This window comes from Armigeres subalbatus, chromosome 1 (genome assembly GCF_024139115.2).
Source record: "Armigeres subalbatus isolate Guangzhou_Male chromosome 1, GZ_Asu_2, whole genome shotgun sequence".
Lineage (NCBI taxonomy): Eukaryota > Metazoa > Arthropoda > Insecta > Diptera > Culicidae > Armigeres > Armigeres subalbatus.
Genome location: NC_085139.1, coordinates 199,418,183 through 199,437,189, shown reverse-complemented (window position 1 = coordinate 199,437,189; position 19,007 = coordinate 199,418,183). Strand labels below are relative to the sequence as shown.

Below are 19,007 nucleotides of genomic sequence, written 5' to 3'. Positions count from 1 at the left end.
ATCCCCCGGTGGTTTTCCCGCTTTTAGCAATAGGACCAAGCTCTGCCTTTTCCATGTTTCAGGGAAGACTCTCTCGTCCAGGCATCTCTGCATAACAGATCTGAACATCTCGGGAGCCTCGGCAATGGCCGCTTTGATGGCCAGGTTCGGAATACCATCCGGTCCTGGCGCCTTACCTACACTAAGGGACTGTGCAATCCCCGCAAGTTCCGCCACCGTTACTCTTCCCTCGTCGGCCACCCTGGCCCGTGGCAGCTCCACAAAGGGAGGCCAGGGACTTGGGTCGTGACGTGGGAAGAGCCCCGCGATGATCCTCTCCAGCATCTCTGGAGACCGCTCTGTAGGGGCCATCGCCCCACGTGTCTTGGCCATTACGACCCTATAGGCGTCACCCCATTGATTCGCGTTGGCATTTTGACACAGGCCCTCGAAGCAGGCTTTTTTGCTTGATCTAATCTCAGTCTTCAGAGCGGCTCTAGCAGCCATGAACGCCACCCGTCGTTCAACACGCTCCTCTTCTGTGCGTGCTCGCTGCATCCGCCTCCTTGCCCGTAGGCAGGCGCGGCGCAGGTTCGCAATTGCTTGAGTCCACCAGTAAGCCGGTGGTCTCCCATTCCTAGGGTGGACTTTCCTAGGCATGGTGGCATCGTATGCACGCGAGAGTACTGTTACCAGCTGCTCGCCGCTCAGACCGAGAGTATTGTGCTCGCGGCGGAGCGCTTCCTTAAACACCTCGTCGTCGAAGTATGATGTCTTCCACATACGAGGACTAGGCCTCGCCCCTTCTTCCGTCCGCTGAATGATGGTCGTATAGTCGATACTGTAGCGAACCGCCAGGTGGTCGCTGTGAGTGTAGCCATCATCTACCCTCCAGTTCGAACTACTCGTTTGGCCAGGGCTCCAGAACGTAACGTCGATAATCGACTGGGCACCGTTCCAGCTGTAGGTACTTTTGGTACCGACATTAGCCAAGTCCACATCCAACATGGCCAGTGATTCCAGCAGGATCTGCCTCCGTTGATTCGAGGAACGGCTTACCCATTCCACGGCCCAAGCGTTGAAGTCCCCCGCTATCACCACCGGCCTACGCCCCATCAAGTTAGCCGTCAAACAATCTAGCATTCGACCGAACTGCTCGATCGACCATCGAGGAGGCGCATAGCAGCTGCAGAAGAAGACCCCGTTGATTTTGGCAATGACGAAGCTCTCGTGTGTCGAAAACACCAACTCTTGGACTGGGTATTTCCCCGTTGTCCATATCGCCGCCATTTTAGACCCATCGGTGACCCAATTACCGTTCCTGGCGGGTACCCGGTAAGGATCTGCTATGATGGCGATATCCGTTTCCCATTCAGCAACTGTCTGACACAGCAGTTGCTGGGCTGCATCACAGTGGTTCAGGTTTAGCTGCGTTACCTGCACTGTGATTTTGCAGCACGCTTAAACTCCGGGCACTTCGAACCCCCCATGGGGTGCTTGCTGTTCGCAGCTTTGCTGGAACAGATCAAACAGTTGGGAGGGTTCGTGCAACATTGTGCCTTATGTCTCTGCAATCCGCAGCGGCGACAGAGCTTGCTTCTGTCAGGGCCTTTGCAGTCCCATTGCTTGTGCCCCGGTTCCAGGCACTTGAAGCAAACTTCTGGTTGCTCATATATGCCCACAGGGCATACCGATCACCCCACCTTGACGCTCCCTAACTTGACTACCTTGGAGGCGTCCGCTGCAGGCTGCAGGTAGCCGAACCAATGCTACCTGTGTCCCTGCCGGACCTTTCCGTAGCCGAACGGCTGCGGTGGACGCCTCCACTTCGCACTGTCGCCGCAGTGCCGTGACGAGCTCTTCGACTTCGGTGATCTCGTCCAGGTCTTTAACCCTTAGATTCACCTCCGTCGTGAGTGCCCTCACCTTGACCGTCTCGCCTAGGACTTCCTCCGCCAACTTCTTGTAGGCGGCGCCCTTTTGCGAGACGCCCCGCTTTAGCTCGAGGATCATCTCGCCCATCCGAGTACGTCTTATTCGACGTACGTCGGCGCCGAGTTCACCGAGCTTGACGTTACTCCTCATCGCCTTCAATGTTAGGATCAATCTGATCACTATTACTTAACAGTGTTTCATGCTACCTTCTTGATAGAAAGTACTTTGCACCTCCTGACATATGTATGACAAATGACAATTAATAAAACCCATTCCGTGTTTGTATTCCATCGTAAGCACACGTTGTCTTATCCTCTTCATCCGAATTATCAGGTTATGGGCTCAGCGTACGCTTTAACCTGCAAAGTGTGCTTGTACCCGAATAAAAGGTGAAACGGTTCTTTTGTTCCGCGTGTTCGAATGCTCTCGGTCGAGTGAGTGGACATATATTCTTGCCATGGAAGAGGATAGGAAAGTGTACCTATTTGACGGTACGAACTTTGCCAATTGGAGCTTCCGGATGGAAGTGCACTTAGAGGAGCTGGGACTCCTGCCGTGCATACAGAAGCTGCCAGAAGACGTGGAAGAATATCATGTGCTCGCTGAAGATAGTGCTCAGGTTAAGCGCGAAAAAGAGAAAGCTCTCGGGGATCGCAAGAAGAAGGATGTTCGGTGCAAATCAGTTTTGATCCGAAATATTGCGGATTCACAGCTCGAATATGTGAAGCAAAAGCGTAATCCTATCGAAATTTGGATTGCTCTTCAGAACGCATTCACACGCAAAGGAATTTCGGGACAGTTTTTCTTACTGAAAAAGTTATCCGCGATAAAGTTTGAAGAAAACGTGTCAATGGAAGAACATTTGTTATTGTTCGACAAAACTGTTCGCGATTTGGACTCGGCGGGAATAAAGCTGGACGAGCGGCTTATCGTGTTCTATTTACTTCAGTCGATGCCGCGTTCGTATAGTCAGCTTGTTACAGTGCTCGAAACATTATCGGACGGACAATGCACATTGGATTTTGTTCGAGCCAGGCTGCTCAATGAAAATATGAAGCGTACGAACTGCGACGACGTCGGCCCGGCGGTTGATTCGACGGCCTTCGTAGGAAAAGGAAGGAAGAATAGGAGCAAACTGAAGTGTTATTCTTGTGGAAAAGTGGGGCATATACGCGCGGATTGCCCAAGCCGCACTGAAGAGCGGGTTCGGAATGGAAATATGCTAAAGAGCAAGAAGAATGTGCACAAAGAGAAAGCATATTTCAGTGAAAAAGAGATGGTATTTGTGAGTCATTCAATGACAGATTGCTTGCAACAAAATGATTGCTCATGGATTCTTGACTCAGGCGCGTCTGACCATATGGTTGGTAAAATTGAATGGTTGCGTCACGTGAAGAAGCTGGATAAACCAGTTCTGATTAAAGTGGCCTCTGGGCAGAAACTCGAGAGTAATTACTCTGGTTCGGTGAACATTGTTACCAGGATCGGAGATCGGAGAGCAAATGCTGTGGTTAAAGACGTTTTATACGTACCCGGATTGCGGTACAATTTGTTCTCGATCCAAAGAATTGGGCTGTTGGGAATGCAAGTGATCTTCCGGAAGAATAGTGTCGATATTTTGCACAACAATGCAGTTGTTTGCACGGGTAAACGTAAAGATAAACTTTACGAACTGGACGTTGATGTATCGCGAGTGAAAGTGCCAGTTGCTCTTATGACTGAAAATGCTATAAGCAATGCAGAACTGTGGCATAGACGCTTCGGCCACATCGGAAAGAGCGGACTAATGAAGATGGTAACAAGTGAATTAGTGAATGGCCTCATGCTGAAGAAAGGTGAGCTGGTGGATCGTACTGTCTGTGAGCCGTGCCTCAAAGGAAAGCAGACAAGAAAGCCCTTCACAGATATGCCTCTGCCCAGGAGCTCGCGTCCCCTCGAGCTGATCCATAGCGATGTGTGCGGAGCCATGACACCGACTGCCTGGAACGGTAAGCGATTTTTTGTTACTTTTGTGGATGATTTCTCGCACTTCACTGCTGTGTATATGTTGCGCACTAAGGACGAGGTGCTTGAAGCCTTCAGAACGTATACTGCGATGGCCGAATCGCACTTCGACAGGCGAATATCCCGTCTACGATGCGATAACGGAGGGGAGTATGTTGGAGTAGCATTCCAGAACTTTTGCAGAGGCAAAGGCATTCAGCTTGAATACACGGTTCCGTACACGCCGCAGCAAAACGGCGTGAGTGAACGCCTTAACCGGACTATAATGGACAAAGCGAGGGCGATGATTGAGGATGCTGATATGTCGAAGGCGCTGTGGTGTGAAGCAGTTCTGGCGGCGGTATATATCATCAATCGGAGTCCAACGGCGGCATTGACGGTCGACAAGACACCCTACGAAGTGTGGTACGATCATAAGCCTGATGTTTCAAAGTTTCGCATTTTTGGCGCAAAAGCATTCAGTTTCATCCCAAAGGAGAAGCGGAACAAGCTAGGTTCTAGGAGCAAAAGTTGTTATTTTGTCGGTTACAGCGCTAACGGATACCGGTTGTGGGATTCACGAAAGGTTTTCACCGCTAGGGACGTCGTCGTCGAAGAAATGCCTTTGATGTCAAGCAAGGAAGCAACCCGCCTTCCGGTTGTAAAACTGAATTGTAGTACAGTTGATTTAGCCGGGCCATTCGCTCCAGTGCCGGCCACAGACGACATGCAGAGTAAGCCAGATTCTATTGAGGAGGTTCGACTGGAAACTGTTGATGTATACGAAGATGACGAGTTCGATGATTGCCTGGATGAAGTGGAGCCGCAAGGGAATGAGCCAGATCCGTTGGAGGTTCGACGAAGTCAACGTGTTCGGAACGCTCCAGGCAAGCTTGATGATTACTCGTGTGTTGCATTCGCCCTCAATGCAGAAAATTATGTGGGTAACTTACCTGACAACATTGACAAGCAAGTTGCAACCTGATTGGCCGGAGTGGAAGAAAGCGATAAGTGACGAACTGAAGTCGTTAGCCGAAAATGAGACGTGGCAACTGGTGGACCTACCAGAAGGTCGAAAACCTATAGATTGTAAATGGGTATTTCGGCTGAAAACGAACCCTGATGGATCCATTAACAAAAGGAAGGCAAGGCTAGTTGCCAAAGGGTTTACTCAGCGTTACGGATACGATTACTATGAAACCTATTCGCCTGTTGTTAGAATGTCAACCGTCCGCATGATGCTCGCTCTAGCAAATCAAGAAAATCTCGTTGTTCATCAAATGGATGTGAAGGCAGCTTTCCTACACGGGAAGCTCACTGAAGACATCTATATGAGGCAGCCCAAAGGATTTGAGAAGGGGAATATGGTGTGTAAGTTGAGCAAATCAATTTATGGGCTGAAGCAGGCTTCGAAGGCGTGGAACGACAGGTTCAACGAGTTTGTTGCAAAAATAGGATTCCTCCGGTGTACCGAGGATAGCTGTTTATACATACGCCGAAATAAGCTTGGGCCGATATATTTGCTTTTGTACGTCGATGATGTGCTCATCGTTTGCAAGGATTTGGGTCAAGTAGAGACAGTGAAGCAAATGTTGCAACGCGAATTCCGTATGGTGGACTTGGGTGAGGCACAGATGTTCCTGGGACTTCGGATCGAGCGGAATTACAGTGAAGGTATCATGAAGCTTAGTCAACCAGGGTATACCGAAGCAATTCTCCGTCGTTTCAGTATGGAATCTAGCAAGCCTGTGTCTACTCCTATGTGTGTCAACCTACAGCTGCAGAAACCTGAAGTGGAGCAAAACTTGGACAAGCCTTACCGTGAATTGATTGGGTGCCTGACCTACCTCATGGTCACTTCTCGTCCAGATTTATGCTCGACTGTTTCCTATTTGAGCCAGTATCAGTGCAATCCATCTCAAGAACACTGGACACACCTGAAGAGGGTGTTACGATACCTACGAGGAACAACGCAGCATGGATTGATTTATCGTCGGCAGGACTCAGTTGAGCAAATAGTTGGTTTTGCAGACGCAAACTGGGCGACAGATCAAGGTGATCGCCATTGGGTTTCCGGCTACCTGTTCCAGATTTATGGGGCGACTACGTCGTGGAACACCAAGAAACAACGAACGGTCGCACTTTCATCGACAGAATCGGAATGCAGTGCTCTGGCTGACAGCATCTGTGAAGCTCTTTGGATCAGTAAGTTGTTTCAAGAATTAGGAGTACGTGAGAAGCAGCCGATTATCATCTTTGAAGACAACCAGTCAGCAATAGCTATATCTGGATCGGAGGCGCCGTCACGCAGACTAAAACATACCGATGTGAAACTACAGTTCATTAAAGAATGTGTTGCTACCGGAAAAATAGATATACGATACAGGGCTAGTGGTGATCAACCTGCGGATCTTATGACTAAAGGTCTACCGTTGGCCTCTTTCAAGAAACATTGTTCTACTCTAGGGATTCAACCGTGATAGCTTGAGGAGGGGTGTTAGGATCAATCTGATCACTATTACTTAACAGTGTTTCATGCTACCTTCTTGATAGAAAGTACTTTGCACCTCCTGACATATGTATGACAAATGACAATTAATAAAACCCATTCCGTGTTTGTATTCCATCGTAAGCACACGTTGTCTTATCCTCTTCATCCGAATTATCATTCAAGACGTCCGAGTACTTAGCCTCGTCCGTTTTGATGACTAGGGCATCGCCCCTGGAGCGATTGGCGCCTACCCTAGACTTTCTGCTACCCTCATTCGCCTGGGCCTTCTTTTCGGCCCTTGACGTCTTCGGTTTCCTCTTGTTCTTGACCAGGGTCCAGGAGGCGTCATCCCCCTCTATTTCCCTGGTCTGGGGCGGCTGAGAGCTCTCAGCCTGCCGTAACCCCTTACCACCGTCTTTCCTGGGTGGACGGACCTTTCCAGGTCCTTCCTCCCCGGGTTTTGGAGGTACCTGGCCGGGGTTCAGCTTCCCAGCCCCACTACCCTTGTTCGGGGTAGTAACCCTCCGCGTTTTGGGGCGGCCCCCAGGGAGCTCATCCCCTGGAGACTGTCTCCCCCGTTTTTGTGTCTGCTCCTTTGGAGCAGCCACCCCCGACGTGCCTGCGAATACTTGAGCCTCAGTCTTGGTAGACTTTGGCACCACCGTCTTCGCTGGCACGCCCTCGGTCGATTCGACCTTGCCCAAATCCGCGAATTCTTGGGCCTCAGTCTGGGTAGACCTCGACTCCATGGATTTCACGGGTTCGAACTTGGCCGTCCCGACTAGGGATCCTATATTAAGAGATGTGCGAATACTTTGCCAGACGATTTAGCAACGCTGTTATTTTCGTAAACAAACGCTGTCAACACTTGCCGCAGTGAAAAATGTTTAGGCTTGCACATGACTTTACATTCAAAGACACTTTTTGATTACTTTGTCTATCCTCTAGCAGTGCATTTTCGCTAAAATTTTAAGAGCAATACGAATGAACACAATATAAGGCATCAACTAGACTACTTTTACTTACGAAAGCAAAACAAATTGTTTATTCGATAAAACTTTTCATAAAATCTTTTTCACCAAAATCGCAATACCTTTCGATCTGCAACAATAACAATGTTCATTTGGCTCAGATTTTGACAGTTCTCAATGCTCGATTGGCTCAAGATGGCCGCTTTCGCATATCTCTGAATGTAGGATCCCTAGTCCCGACCGCCGTTTCCAGCTTGGCGTCCAACATCGACTTTCGAAGTTTCTGCAAGCTCCTCTTGAGGTCCTTACTGATATTATGCTTCGATGACGCAAAGTCGATGATGGCGTCCAGCTGTTCCGTCGCCACCTCGAAGGCCAAAAGCCCATCGCGTTTGCGGTTCATCGCCCCCACCAGCCACGGGCCGTCCATAACCTCTACCGGCGTAGCCGAGGAGAAGGTTAAGTGACCCACGCTGGCGCTGCGCACCGAGCTGCCGACTATTGCCTCTGGCCTCCTAGGCGGAGACCTGAACAACCCACCTCTTGCGAAGGGGTTGTCGCCTACACTACTACAGTGAACGTTCGCTAATTGGTGTTTTTCTAGTTGGGGCGCTTTTTAGTTGGGGGTTCGCTAATTGGGGCGAAACCCAATTAAAAAGCAGCTAAACGTCAGAATGTGATGTCAAAAACGCGTTGACGTTTTGTTTCCGTGTTTGGCGGAATTGATATTTTCTGGCGCGTAAAATTTTCTTTTGTTCAATGCAAAAAGTGAACAACATTGACGCTTGTCAAACCGCCTCAATTAGCGAACGGCATTCGCTAGTTGGGATGAGGTCGTGTCCCAATTAGTGAACGATCACTGGACCACTAATGGACCAATCAATAAGCAAAAACTGCCGCTATGAAATGAACAGATTGCGCCACCGTAGGCATGTTCTGTCAAACACACATGAATTGAAATATGCGTATACAGTGCCGCCGTTGTTTTGTTGCGGTGAGTGCAAAATGAGTTACCTTGATTGATCCATTGAAGAATTGACTTGGTTTTCCATTTTGATCACACGAGTTGCTAGGGAAAAGAGGTCCACCACGCCAGAGCCCAGCATGACGCGGTAAGGGACAATTACTGTGGAGGGTGCCCAGGTACCTCACAGGCTCCGTTTAAGGCCTAGCTTATTATTTCACCCCCCAGCCATGCATCTCCTCGGCACGGGTCGCTTAACGTCTTGGGATTAGGGGTTAGGGACGATGGACCCCTTGGTCCCACGCCCTCACTCTAGCTGATGTCAGAAGGACAACAGAGTCCAGGCTGCACTGCCAGCCAAGTACAAAACCCTTAGCTGGCGGTCAATTGTCATCGGAAGACCCGTGGAAGCGTGAGATTGGAACTTGTGAGGACCAGAGCTGTGCAGGTTGCTCCTTCCCTGATGTCAACTCACCATTTCGCAGCCCGTGTGTTTGTGTGTGTGAGTGAGTGCTAGTGCGATCGCACGGTTTTGCATTACAACAGTTTTAAATTAGCGGAGGAAAGAAAGAGACAAACAGCAAACCGCCGGTGACCATTCATTTGGATTTCTCTTTTCTCCGTAAAATTTGAATTGCACCTTAAGGTGAAAACAACCCACTTTTGAGTAGTTTTGGGGTTTTCGTGTATGTTTACGACGACATATTTCACTGTCAGAGCAGTCTGAAACATTTCACCTTTAGGCGTCCATCTTTCGAAATCATTTCAGCAAAATTTCGAAACTTTTCGAAAACACTGACAAACACCTCTCGGAGTCCATTTTTGTGTTTGTGCTTTTCCCGACAGATTTTATCTGAAAAAGTATGAAATAAACAAGTGCTCAGTTGAAATCAAGTAAAAGTGTTTTATGTATATTTGTAGCGAAGGTGTGGACAAAGTGCTGTTAAGCGTTTTCCTTTCGAAGGCTTTAGTAATTCAAACAGAAGCAGAAAGTGAAGGTTTGAACATCGATTTTCTTCAAGCAGGCGAATCTCCTCACTCCCGTGCTTCTGCCGACGGTGCCCGGAAGCAATCTGCGTGGTATGGTTGGCGTGTCATCGAAAGATAAACCCTTCCCCAACATGTCGCGCAGTGTGAGGGCCGAAACGCGGGCCAGCAAGAAAGACGATGTCAAGAAGTTCATGCTTTCGATGGATCGGGTTCGTCGCTGGGAGAAAAAGTGGGTCACAATCGGCGAAACTTCGATGAAGATCTTCAAGTGGGTTCCGATATCCAGCAAGGACAACAAAAAGGGAGGCTTGCTCAAGGGTTCCGGCACGGCGGCGGTCAGCGGCGGTGGGGGTTTGCTCGCTAATGGAAATTCGACGGTCAGCAGCAATGCCGTCTCGGTCAACAGCAATAGTAACAGTAACAGTAGTGAAAATAAGGAAAACACTCGAAAACAGGGGACAGATTCGAATTCCAATTCAAATTTTGCGCTGACAACCGAAGATTCCAACACCTGTGAGTATCTTTTACGTTCATGACGGGATTTTAACAGTTTGTTGGTTTTTGTTTTCCATTTCTCTCAATTTAATCCCTATATGTTAGGCATTATAAGAAGTCGAAAAAATAGTTATTTTAAAAGGTAATAATGGAAAACAATATTACTTTAAATGTGTATTGTTAAGTCGTTGCTCAGTTGGGTTTTATGCATACCGTCCATGATGTCTCTTCAGTTTTTTCTGAAATGATTAATTGCCCAGCATGCATTACGGTTAATCAACAAATAACGTGTGACGAATCTTTTTAGGCTTCTCCCTGGTAAGTGACTCTCAAGGGGCCACAGAGTTCGTCTCGAATATGCCATTCTCTGAGGATTCTAATTCACAAGGATCGGACAGTGCTCCGAAGCGACTGAAAACTGACTAGACTGGAGAAGGAAGTCTTCCGCACATGGTCCGATCCGAGACATGAGGAGGTGAGCCGGTCTTGCACCCATTCCCGTTATGTACGAGCACTTGCGTTGTAACCAGCATATTACTCTTCGTTTCTTTTGATTCAGCGGTGGAAGATCAGTAATGAATGTTGAACATGTGCGACACTCATCTGTAATGGTGAAGAGATTTGATTTGTACAAAAAAACACTTATTTAGAAGATGTACACAGTTTAAAATCTAGTAATTAGTTTAAAGTACTTTCATTATATTTAGATCCAATTGTGAATCGTTATAGCACGAGTAAGTAAATGCTCGGGGATTTACAGTTTTTCTGAAGGATAGTTCTAAGAATGTCATCAGTTGATGGCTACATTCAGGCCGTTTGAAAACATCTAGATATACCTAAGCATTATTTATTTAGCCTGGACTTTCTCTTTTGCCAAATAACAACATTGTGTGAACCAAAATGCACTTCTATCGATCTTTTACACATCAATTGAGCACTACTTCAACTTTATTTTATGTGAATTTTGATAGAATAGTACGTCAGTATGTACTTCACTCTTCAGCACAAAAGTAGCGTAAGGTTTTGCCTAGTTTTATCGTACAACTCGCGCCTTGATGTTTCGTACAGGGGTAGCCAGATGTTGGTCTTCGCATCTAGATTGATAGCTGCATTTTCCGTGTATTTGAGAATAAATTTCATAAATCTGCAAGAAAAATGTGGATGAAACCTAAATAATGGAACAAATGCGATATACGTGGAAGATATGTTTTGTAGGAAGTATGAGAAATCCGATCTTTAAATGATTGAGTATAGTCTTGTATATAGAATAGCTTTCTATAGGGTTAACTAGGCACGATGACCGAGAAGATGAAAGCTTTGAGAAAAAGTTGTGATATTGCACACAACTTATCCTAAATTGGGCATACCTGATCAGTTTTTGGACATCACGAATTTCGTCAGCTTCCATTAGACAGTAGAAAATCCACCCAATTAGGTTCAATACATGCTCGAACGCTCGGCATATCGTTGGAAGCATCTTCAGCATGTTGCAGAAGCTATTCCTCGCTCTGGAACGCAGCTCCCTTCTTTCCATGGCGTTTATCTTGAAAACCAGAGCTTGATGGAGATTCTCGGCAGCAAGTTGCAATGCGATAGCTATTCTTTGTAGAAAACCAATCACTACTTCCTCACCTTCTGGGCGATGGAAGATTCTAACATTATTATCAGTCACATATACTTGCGGCACAAATGGAACATCATCGCTCGATTCGCACAAATCGATATTTACTGGGAACTGCAAAATTGCTATCTGTTCTAAGGTATTTTTACAATCTTTTAGATTGGTTCGCAGTATTGCATTAGGATGATACACACTTTTGTACGCGAAGTTTGCTTCATTCGTTATAATCAGATAGCATGTGTATAGGACTGCTTTGGCCATAGGTTCGTTTACTTGGTCTATCTGTAATTCGCCGTGGCTCAATTTATCCCGTATTCTAGGGCCATTTATCGCTGCTAGAAGATCGTAGGCCAACTCCAACAATGATGTGGAATAGTGATCGAAAATCAGGTTGCGATTCCCTGTACAGGAGTTATGTTCTTCGAAAACTGTATCCATTATTATGTAATATTCGTCTAGTTTCGCACGAAAATCCTTTTGATGAAGCTCACTATATACCCTTCTCAGATACATTTCCAGTTGCGGTAAGGCACGACTCATACAGGAATAGTATTGATTTCTATTATAGTACTCCAAAGTCTGCATCCAATCTTGAAACTGAGTTTCCGATATATGTCGATTATCATTGAGGCAGGTTTTGAACAGATTTACATTAAACTTTTGTAACCCCATTATATCGAACATCAACTGAGCTTGCAAGGTACAACTTCGACATTCTATAGTCAAGTTTTGTTTTTCGAAAATCTGTCCAACAGCTGTTAAAATAACCAGTAGAAAATTCGGATAAACTGGGTCAACGTCGGTTTCACTGAGGAACCCATGCCAGGCAAGATTTCTGAAGTTGATGCCGTTTGGTGTGCCCAGTAGAAGTCGCAATAAATATATCATAGTTTCGCCAAGCACATTCGCCAGAGTATCAGTCATCAGCAAATCTCTAAGTAGATGCGGCGGAGCAGAACCAGTCTTGGTGGCGACGATGTTACCCAAGGAGTATTCAAGGATGGCTGAAAGCATAAGCGAACAGGTCAAACTAGTGCCACGCAGAGCTTCATTGATCACATCTAATCGATTTGTCCAATTCAGGGTCTTCGCCTGATAGGATGCGGTCGGGCATCGTTTCAATAAGGCGTGCAACTTGGGCATCAGTCGACTACATTGTTCGTAAGACAAAGGCTGATCGTGGGTAACTGAAAGTAAAAATGTGTATTTTATTTCTCGTATTCAGTGGAGTGTAACTACAGTGAGAAAATTCTAAGATTCTTTTCTTCCATTTACTTCCATCATGATGCCATACACTACATCATAGTACAATTTCCTGAGATGCTCAAAAATAATGTAATCACGGGAAAATGCTATTTATTGGCTTCGTTTTGCCTTTTTTGTATACAAAGTATACGTAAAGGCTATATGTTCGATCCAAAAACGAAGACCGGAGACCCACAATGTTATATACTGATTGACTCAACTCGACGAATTGAAATTATGTCTGTGTGTGTGTTTGTTTAGAGGGATGAAGGCAAATCTCCAAACAGACACCTGAAATTATCACTTAGGGAGTGGGGTTGACGGAACGCCGGACCCACTAAACCCACCCAAGCAACAGAAGGTTACTTGAGTTACCCTCTCTTCTAATGCACTGGTCCCTCCGGGACTTACTGGATGTCAATTCGTCGGAGAGGGACTGTGCAGCCTCTAGCAAACATTGCTAGTTCGCTGTATGTGCTGTTGAGCCGTGCCAGGTTCCTCTTCGTGATTGCTGATGCCGCTCAGACGGGGGCACCGTATCTGAGTACAGAAGTAGAAAGGAGTCTCCTCTTTCTGCTACTAATCGCAGAGCTATTCGCCATTACTCTGGTCAATGTTGTGGTGGCTTTTGCTGCCTTACCATAGGCGTAACCGACGTGGCTGTTGAAGTTGAGCTGGTCAGTTTTTTAGCTGAAGAAGACTAATTTTGGTCATATAAGCGCTTTACCCACCTCCAATGTTTGTTGGGCGATCATCACTCCCAGATCAGGGTAGAACCTTGTGGAACACCAACTGTTATTCGTACTCTCTTTAGTCCTTCATGTGTTTCGTAAACTGGTGTCCGATTCTCGAAATAGCTCTTTAGAATTCTGCAAAGGTATCTCAGAACCCCCATCCTGTGTAGAGAGTTAGCTATTGCTTCCCAACTCGCACTATTGAACGCATTTTTCACATCTAAGGTAACCACAGCGCAGTAGCGATTACCTCTCCTCTTTTGCTTCTTAGCTGCTTCTACGACTTCCCGGATAGTGTCAACTGTGGATCTGCTCTTCCGGAACCCAAACTGCCTGCTCGATAATCCGTTATCGCCTTCTGTGTAGATAGCTAATCTGTTGAGGATAACCTTCCCCAGGAATTTTCCGACCGTGTCTAGCAGACAAATAGGTCTGTAGGACGATGGGTCCCCGGGTGGCTTAGCTGGCTTCGTCAGCAATACTAGTTTTTGGCGCTTTCAGCAATCGGGAAAGTTTTCTTCATCGATGCACTTCGGCAACGTGCTACGGAACATATCCTAGTTCGCCTATATCGCTGCTTTCATGACCATGTTGGGGATACTATCTAGTCCAGGAGCTTTGTTTGCTTTTAGGCTTTTCGCAGTAGTGATGAGTTCCTTATTCGTAAGCAGGGCTTCATCCGTACTGGTGTTATTCTCGCCATACGGTGTGGATGGCCAGACAGTTGGCTCGTGGTGTGGAAACAGACCTTTTCTGGGCACCTCTGTGGCGGCAACGATGGACCTTTAATCTTTGCCATAGCGACCCTGTATGCATCCCCCCATGGGTTAGAATCTGCATTACGGCAGAGCTCTTGCATGCAGGCTGCCTTGCTGAGCCTAATTTCTTTTTTTAAAGCAGCTCTAGCTGCGCTGAACACAGGTCTACGCTCTTTTATTTCGACATTGTTGCGGGCTCTCTGCATTCTCCTCCTTGCTCGAAGACAGTTGCGACGAAGTTCGGCGATCGTTCCATTCCTCCAGTAGACTGGACGGCGTACATGTCGTGGCTGTACTTTTCTCAGCATGGTTGCATCGCAGGCTCGAGTCAATGCTGCAAAAAGCTCGTCCGGACTTAGGTTTACCAGATTGCTAATTCTACCTAAGCTCTTTGGTACCACGGATTGTCATTTCGACGTCTCCCAGATTCAATTGCTCCTTCATTGCGGTAATTACATCGGCTACCGTTGTAATCTCATTCAGATTCACGCATTGGAGGTTCACTTAAGGCGCCATCTCACTTGCGCTTTATCTCCCACTACCCTCTCTGTTAACTCCTTATATGATGAGCTCTTGTTCTTCGAATCTTTTTTCAACTCGAAGATCATGTCACCGGATTTTTTGTACGTCGGCACCGAAGTCATGCGCCGGATTTTTTGTACGTCGGCACCGAAGTCCTTCAGTTCTGGAGCTGTCCTAATGGTCCGCAGGATCTCCAAATATCCTTCCTCGCTGGTATTCACTAGAAGCGCCTCGCCTTTCTTTTTCACGCTTCTTTTGATGACATTTTGTCTCTCGCTCGCATTGATCCGATTCTTTTTCGTCTTTTTCTGGACCACCTGTCAGGGTGTCCTTCTGTTGCCATCGTCGTTCTCTTCCGGCTGTGCGACAGCCATGCGTTTGAGTAGAGCGTCTCATTGTTTTTGGAGCCTCCTGGCCTTTCGTCTCCGGGTGAGGACCTATGCCTCTTAGGCACGGATGTCGATGTGTTTTCCGGTTGCACTAACTTCTCTTTTCTGCTCTTGTTGGGCTCTAGATCAGGAATGTTACATCCGAAGACCTACTACTCACCAGGATTGGACCAGGACCGTCAGCTCATTGTCGTTTTAACCAAACCATAAACCGTTACTCATCCAATGTCGTTCGCCATTGCCAATTATTTAATCAGAATCTCATTGACATCGATCCTGATGTACCGGTGGGCACTTCTGCTTGTGTTGGGCTGAAGTGCTTTGAAAGCGGCGTCGTCTGTACAGAGCTGCTTATAGACTTGTGTTTTTTTGTAGAGATTCAACAGAGCCCACTGTTGAACCTCCGCCACGTCCCCTAGGCAGATTCCGTTTGGGCTGTCTGGCAACCAGTAAACGGGTTCCAGGGCCCCTTTCATCTCCTGAAGGAAACTCCGAATGGTGGGTTTCCATTGGCGCCCAGGATCAAGTGTGTGTGTGCGCGCAAACTAATCTCACTCATTTTTAGGCACTTATCCTTAACCGACTTGCTTGCAACATGTTGCATTCGACGCAGAATCCTGTCCCTGTCATTGTTTCATATTGTAAATTGGACAGATCAGGCTATGGGCTCAGAAGTTATGGCCATAATACTATTTTTATAACACACGAGTAAGGCTCCATAATCGCTAGGTGGATTAATCTGTTTTTTTATTAGTGCAATAGGTTAATAAAACATTCATTATAAATATTTTGTTGATTGTACGACATTTCTCTGTGTTCGATTTATTTGGCTCCAAGTTCGGACTAACTTGAAAGGCTTATCGATTTCGTTATGGCAGTACAAGCGTTGTGCGACCATATCGAGGCCGCCAACAAACGTACTCACTGGACTAAATTCAAGGGCTTTACGACCCCTCCCCACGGCCTCTGCGAATTAGGAGACCTGTCTAGGACGTGGTGAGGCTTGGCAGTGGGCTCTGCTAAACCTCTACAAAAAGCTACATGTTTCCGCAAGCAGGCCCTATGAAAGCAACCGTGTGCCGCTCAAAGCGCACAGGAGCCCAGGGTGTGCCAATTGGCACATCAGTATCCCTTTTCTGCCTTGCGCTGATCTGGCTTTGAACACGTAAGTGTCAAACCTTGTATGGCTTCCCTGCATGCCGTAAGGCTTTTGACGATGCGTTAGGTATGGAGGTGGTAAACCTTTTTGCTAAGGGGGGTTTGGCGAGGTCTCCTTCCAGGGAGGCAGAGAGCGGAATGACGGAGGCTGCAACTAGCAGCACCATAGTCTCTCCAGCAGTGACGGGGTATAGCCCTATCAGCACGCTCGGCGGGCCACTACCCGGGATGCGGGTGGTCGCTGAGCAACTCGATGATATCATTTCGGGATATGTAAAGACGCGTGATCGAGTGGTGGACGATCAATGAGAGAATGTGCAGGTTGAGGTTGGTTCTTCAATTTCAGCATAATCAACGTCCATAGCCCACTTTCCGGAAGCACTGATGATGATAAGGACGCATCCTACGCGTTGCTGGAACGTGAGCACGACAGTTGCCCAAGCTACGACGTCAAAATCATCATAACTTAGACCGAATATTGGAAAGTTCAGTGCCCACCGGCTGGCGAACGAAAACGGCACATATTGCATGTAGTCTACGCATGAGACATGCATACAGTGGCGCCTTTTTCATCCGCATAATAAAAAATTAGATCCTCCGAGTTGAAAGCCAATGCATCCAGCATTGCTTCCTCCATTTTAAACCATGATGAACACGGCTTTCTCTTGCGATATTCTATAAACAGTCTCATTTTGGCCGTAATTCGTCTCCAACATCTTCACAAAATGAACAATTCTCGGGTACTTATTCAAAAGGACGTATGTGATTTTGTAAACAAAGATTCAAACGTCGATTTGTCCAATCTGATAGCACTCCCACACAAAGCAACACCACCAACAGGTAGCCGAAGGCTTCCCCTACCTGTTTGTGATGATGGTTTGCGTGAGAGTGCTATCAGATTGGATAAATCGACGTTTTAATCTTTGTTTACAAAATCACATACGTCCTTTTGAATAAGTACCCGAGAATTTCGCTCATGTTTGGCTTCTCACTGCCAATCCAGAAAGTAAACTCTACTGTGTTTTTGACCTCACACATCGCGACCAGAGTGTATATGGCCCGTTTACATATGAGCTAGCTCTAGCGGACAATGCACTATCCGACAATACTAGCACGAAATTAGCATAATGTAAACGCTTATTAGCTAGGACAATTCCTGTTTACATGATGCTAATATCGTGCTAGTATTGTCGGATAGTGCATTGTCCGCTAGAACTAGCTCATATGTAAACGGGCCAATAACAATTACATACACTCTGATCGCGACGACAAAAGCGATCGAATTGATGCTAATGGCCCGTTTACATATGAGCTAGTTCTAGCGGACAATGCACTGTCCGACAATACTAGCACGATATTAGCATCATGTAAACAGGAATTGTCTTAGCTAATAAGCGTTTACATTATGCTAATTTCGTGCTAGTATTGTCGGATAGTGCATTGTCCGCTAGAACTAGCTCATATGTAAACGGGCCATTATGGCCCGTTTACATATGAGCTAGTTCTAGCGGACAATGCACTGTCCGACAATACTAGCGCGAAATTAGCATAATGTAAACAGGAATTGTCATGTGCTAATAGTGTTTACATTATGCTAATATCGAGCTAGTATTGTCGGACAGTGCATTGTCCGCTAGAACTAGCCTATATGTAAACGGGCCATAAAGACACAATGTACTGAAAAACAACAGACAGTTGCCGCGTGGTTCGTACCGAACAAACAGGTTGTTACTCTGTCGAGAGCTGGAAGCAGACTGTGGCGTCAAATTATTCAGTGTTATCTGTTTAGATGTAAGCTAAATAATTAAATAATTGGACTTATTCTACGAGTAGAGTGACGTGAGATTGCTCGAATGACGTGAGAAGTGTCGTATAGTCCCATTTAAATAACATGGCCATCTGACGTGAGAATTGCTAAAATCGACTCACCTCACGTCACTCCACTCGTAGAATAAGCCCAAATAATAAACGTTCCGAACGTATTGCCAAAATCAAATAGGGTCTGTCTGTATAATTATTTACCTAAATCGTCAGCAAAGTACTGCTCAACTGCTTTCCAATCCAGAGTGCCATTAGGTTCAGTAAAAACTATATCGTTTTGATCGCAGCTGACCACAAGCAGCATGCATGCGATTTCATCACTAAAAAACTTTTCTGATGATTCACTTTGCATTATCTGACAAAAACTGCGTAAACTAACTAAAATTATTAATCGCTATATTTTGGTTTGCACTAAGACATTACTTGCACATAAATTCCATAGATTTTATTATAATAGGTACTGCAGCGTCTAATCTCAACCTCAATCTGATCACAGTGTTCAGTAATATTGTTTACCTTTGTTTACATGTACTTTCAGCGAACACTACTACTCATCTGTCAAAAATATTCATTCGACGATAATGTTCGGCTACCCAACTAAAACTTTGCAGAGTTGGAATCAAATAACATAAAAATAAAATTACTTATCATGCTATTATAAGATGTTTTCTAGCCCATTTTCTACTTCGGACGACGCAGCTAGAACTCCCCCTTGACCTTGAAGCATCGAATTGAGCCCGCCGCAGATTTACCTGTGGTATTATTAACTGTGAGGTAGCTGTTACCTCGTTTTCTAACGTTACCGTGTGCTTTACCCGCAATAAGTTATTTACATGATCATTGATATTCTTTAAAATAGATGCCCCGATTTTTTATGCGTTCCCTTTTCTACAGGTTTCGTCTCTGGTACAGCTACCAGCAAGAATCGTGGCGTGCGATGTTTCCGTATAT

At 46.2% G+C, this 19,007-nt stretch overlaps 2 protein-coding genes across 6 annotated transcripts; one reads left to right on the top strand and one right to left on the bottom strand.

Annotated features, from left to right (window-relative positions):
- The first annotated feature begins 9,082 nt into the window (after positions 1 to 9,082).
- LOC134205668 (B-cell CLL/lymphoma 7 protein family member B-B-like) lies at positions 9,083 to 10,709 on the top strand. 5 transcript variants are annotated; one of them, XM_062681161.1, is made up of 4 exons: positions 9,117 to 9,293; positions 9,349 to 9,826; positions 10,116 to 10,283; positions 10,368 to 10,709. In XM_062681161.1, exons 1-3 carry the CDS (start codon positions 9,231 to 9,233, stop codon positions 10,232 to 10,234), a joined length of 660 nt encoding a protein of 219 aa, XP_062537145.1. In that variant the 5' UTR covers positions 9,117 to 9,230; the 3' UTR covers positions 10,235 to 10,283; positions 10,368 to 10,709. The 5 variants fall into 5 exon arrangements, with proteins under 5 accessions (XP_062537146.1, XP_062537148.1, XP_062537147.1 ...); XM_062681162.1 differs by having other exon boundaries at positions 9,083 to 9,184; positions 9,245 to 9,826; positions 10,116 to 10,709; XM_062681164.1 differs by having other exon boundaries at positions 9,098 to 9,249; positions 10,116 to 10,709.
- Positions 10,710 to 10,807: 98 nt separating this feature from the next.
- Positions 10,808 to 18,530, bottom strand: LOC134205667 (endoplasmic reticulum membrane-associated RNA degradation protein-like). Its single transcript, XM_062681159.1, has 3 exons — positions 18,258 to 18,530; positions 11,176 to 12,616; positions 10,808 to 10,952 (listed from the first exon to the last, which is right to left on the bottom strand). The coding sequence occupies exons 1-3, from the start codon at positions 18,406 to 18,408 to the stop codon at positions 10,808 to 10,810; spliced, it is 1,737 nt and encodes a 578-aa protein (XP_062537143.1). The 5' UTR covers positions 18,409 to 18,530.
- Between the last annotated feature and the right edge of the window lie 477 nt (positions 18,531 to 19,007).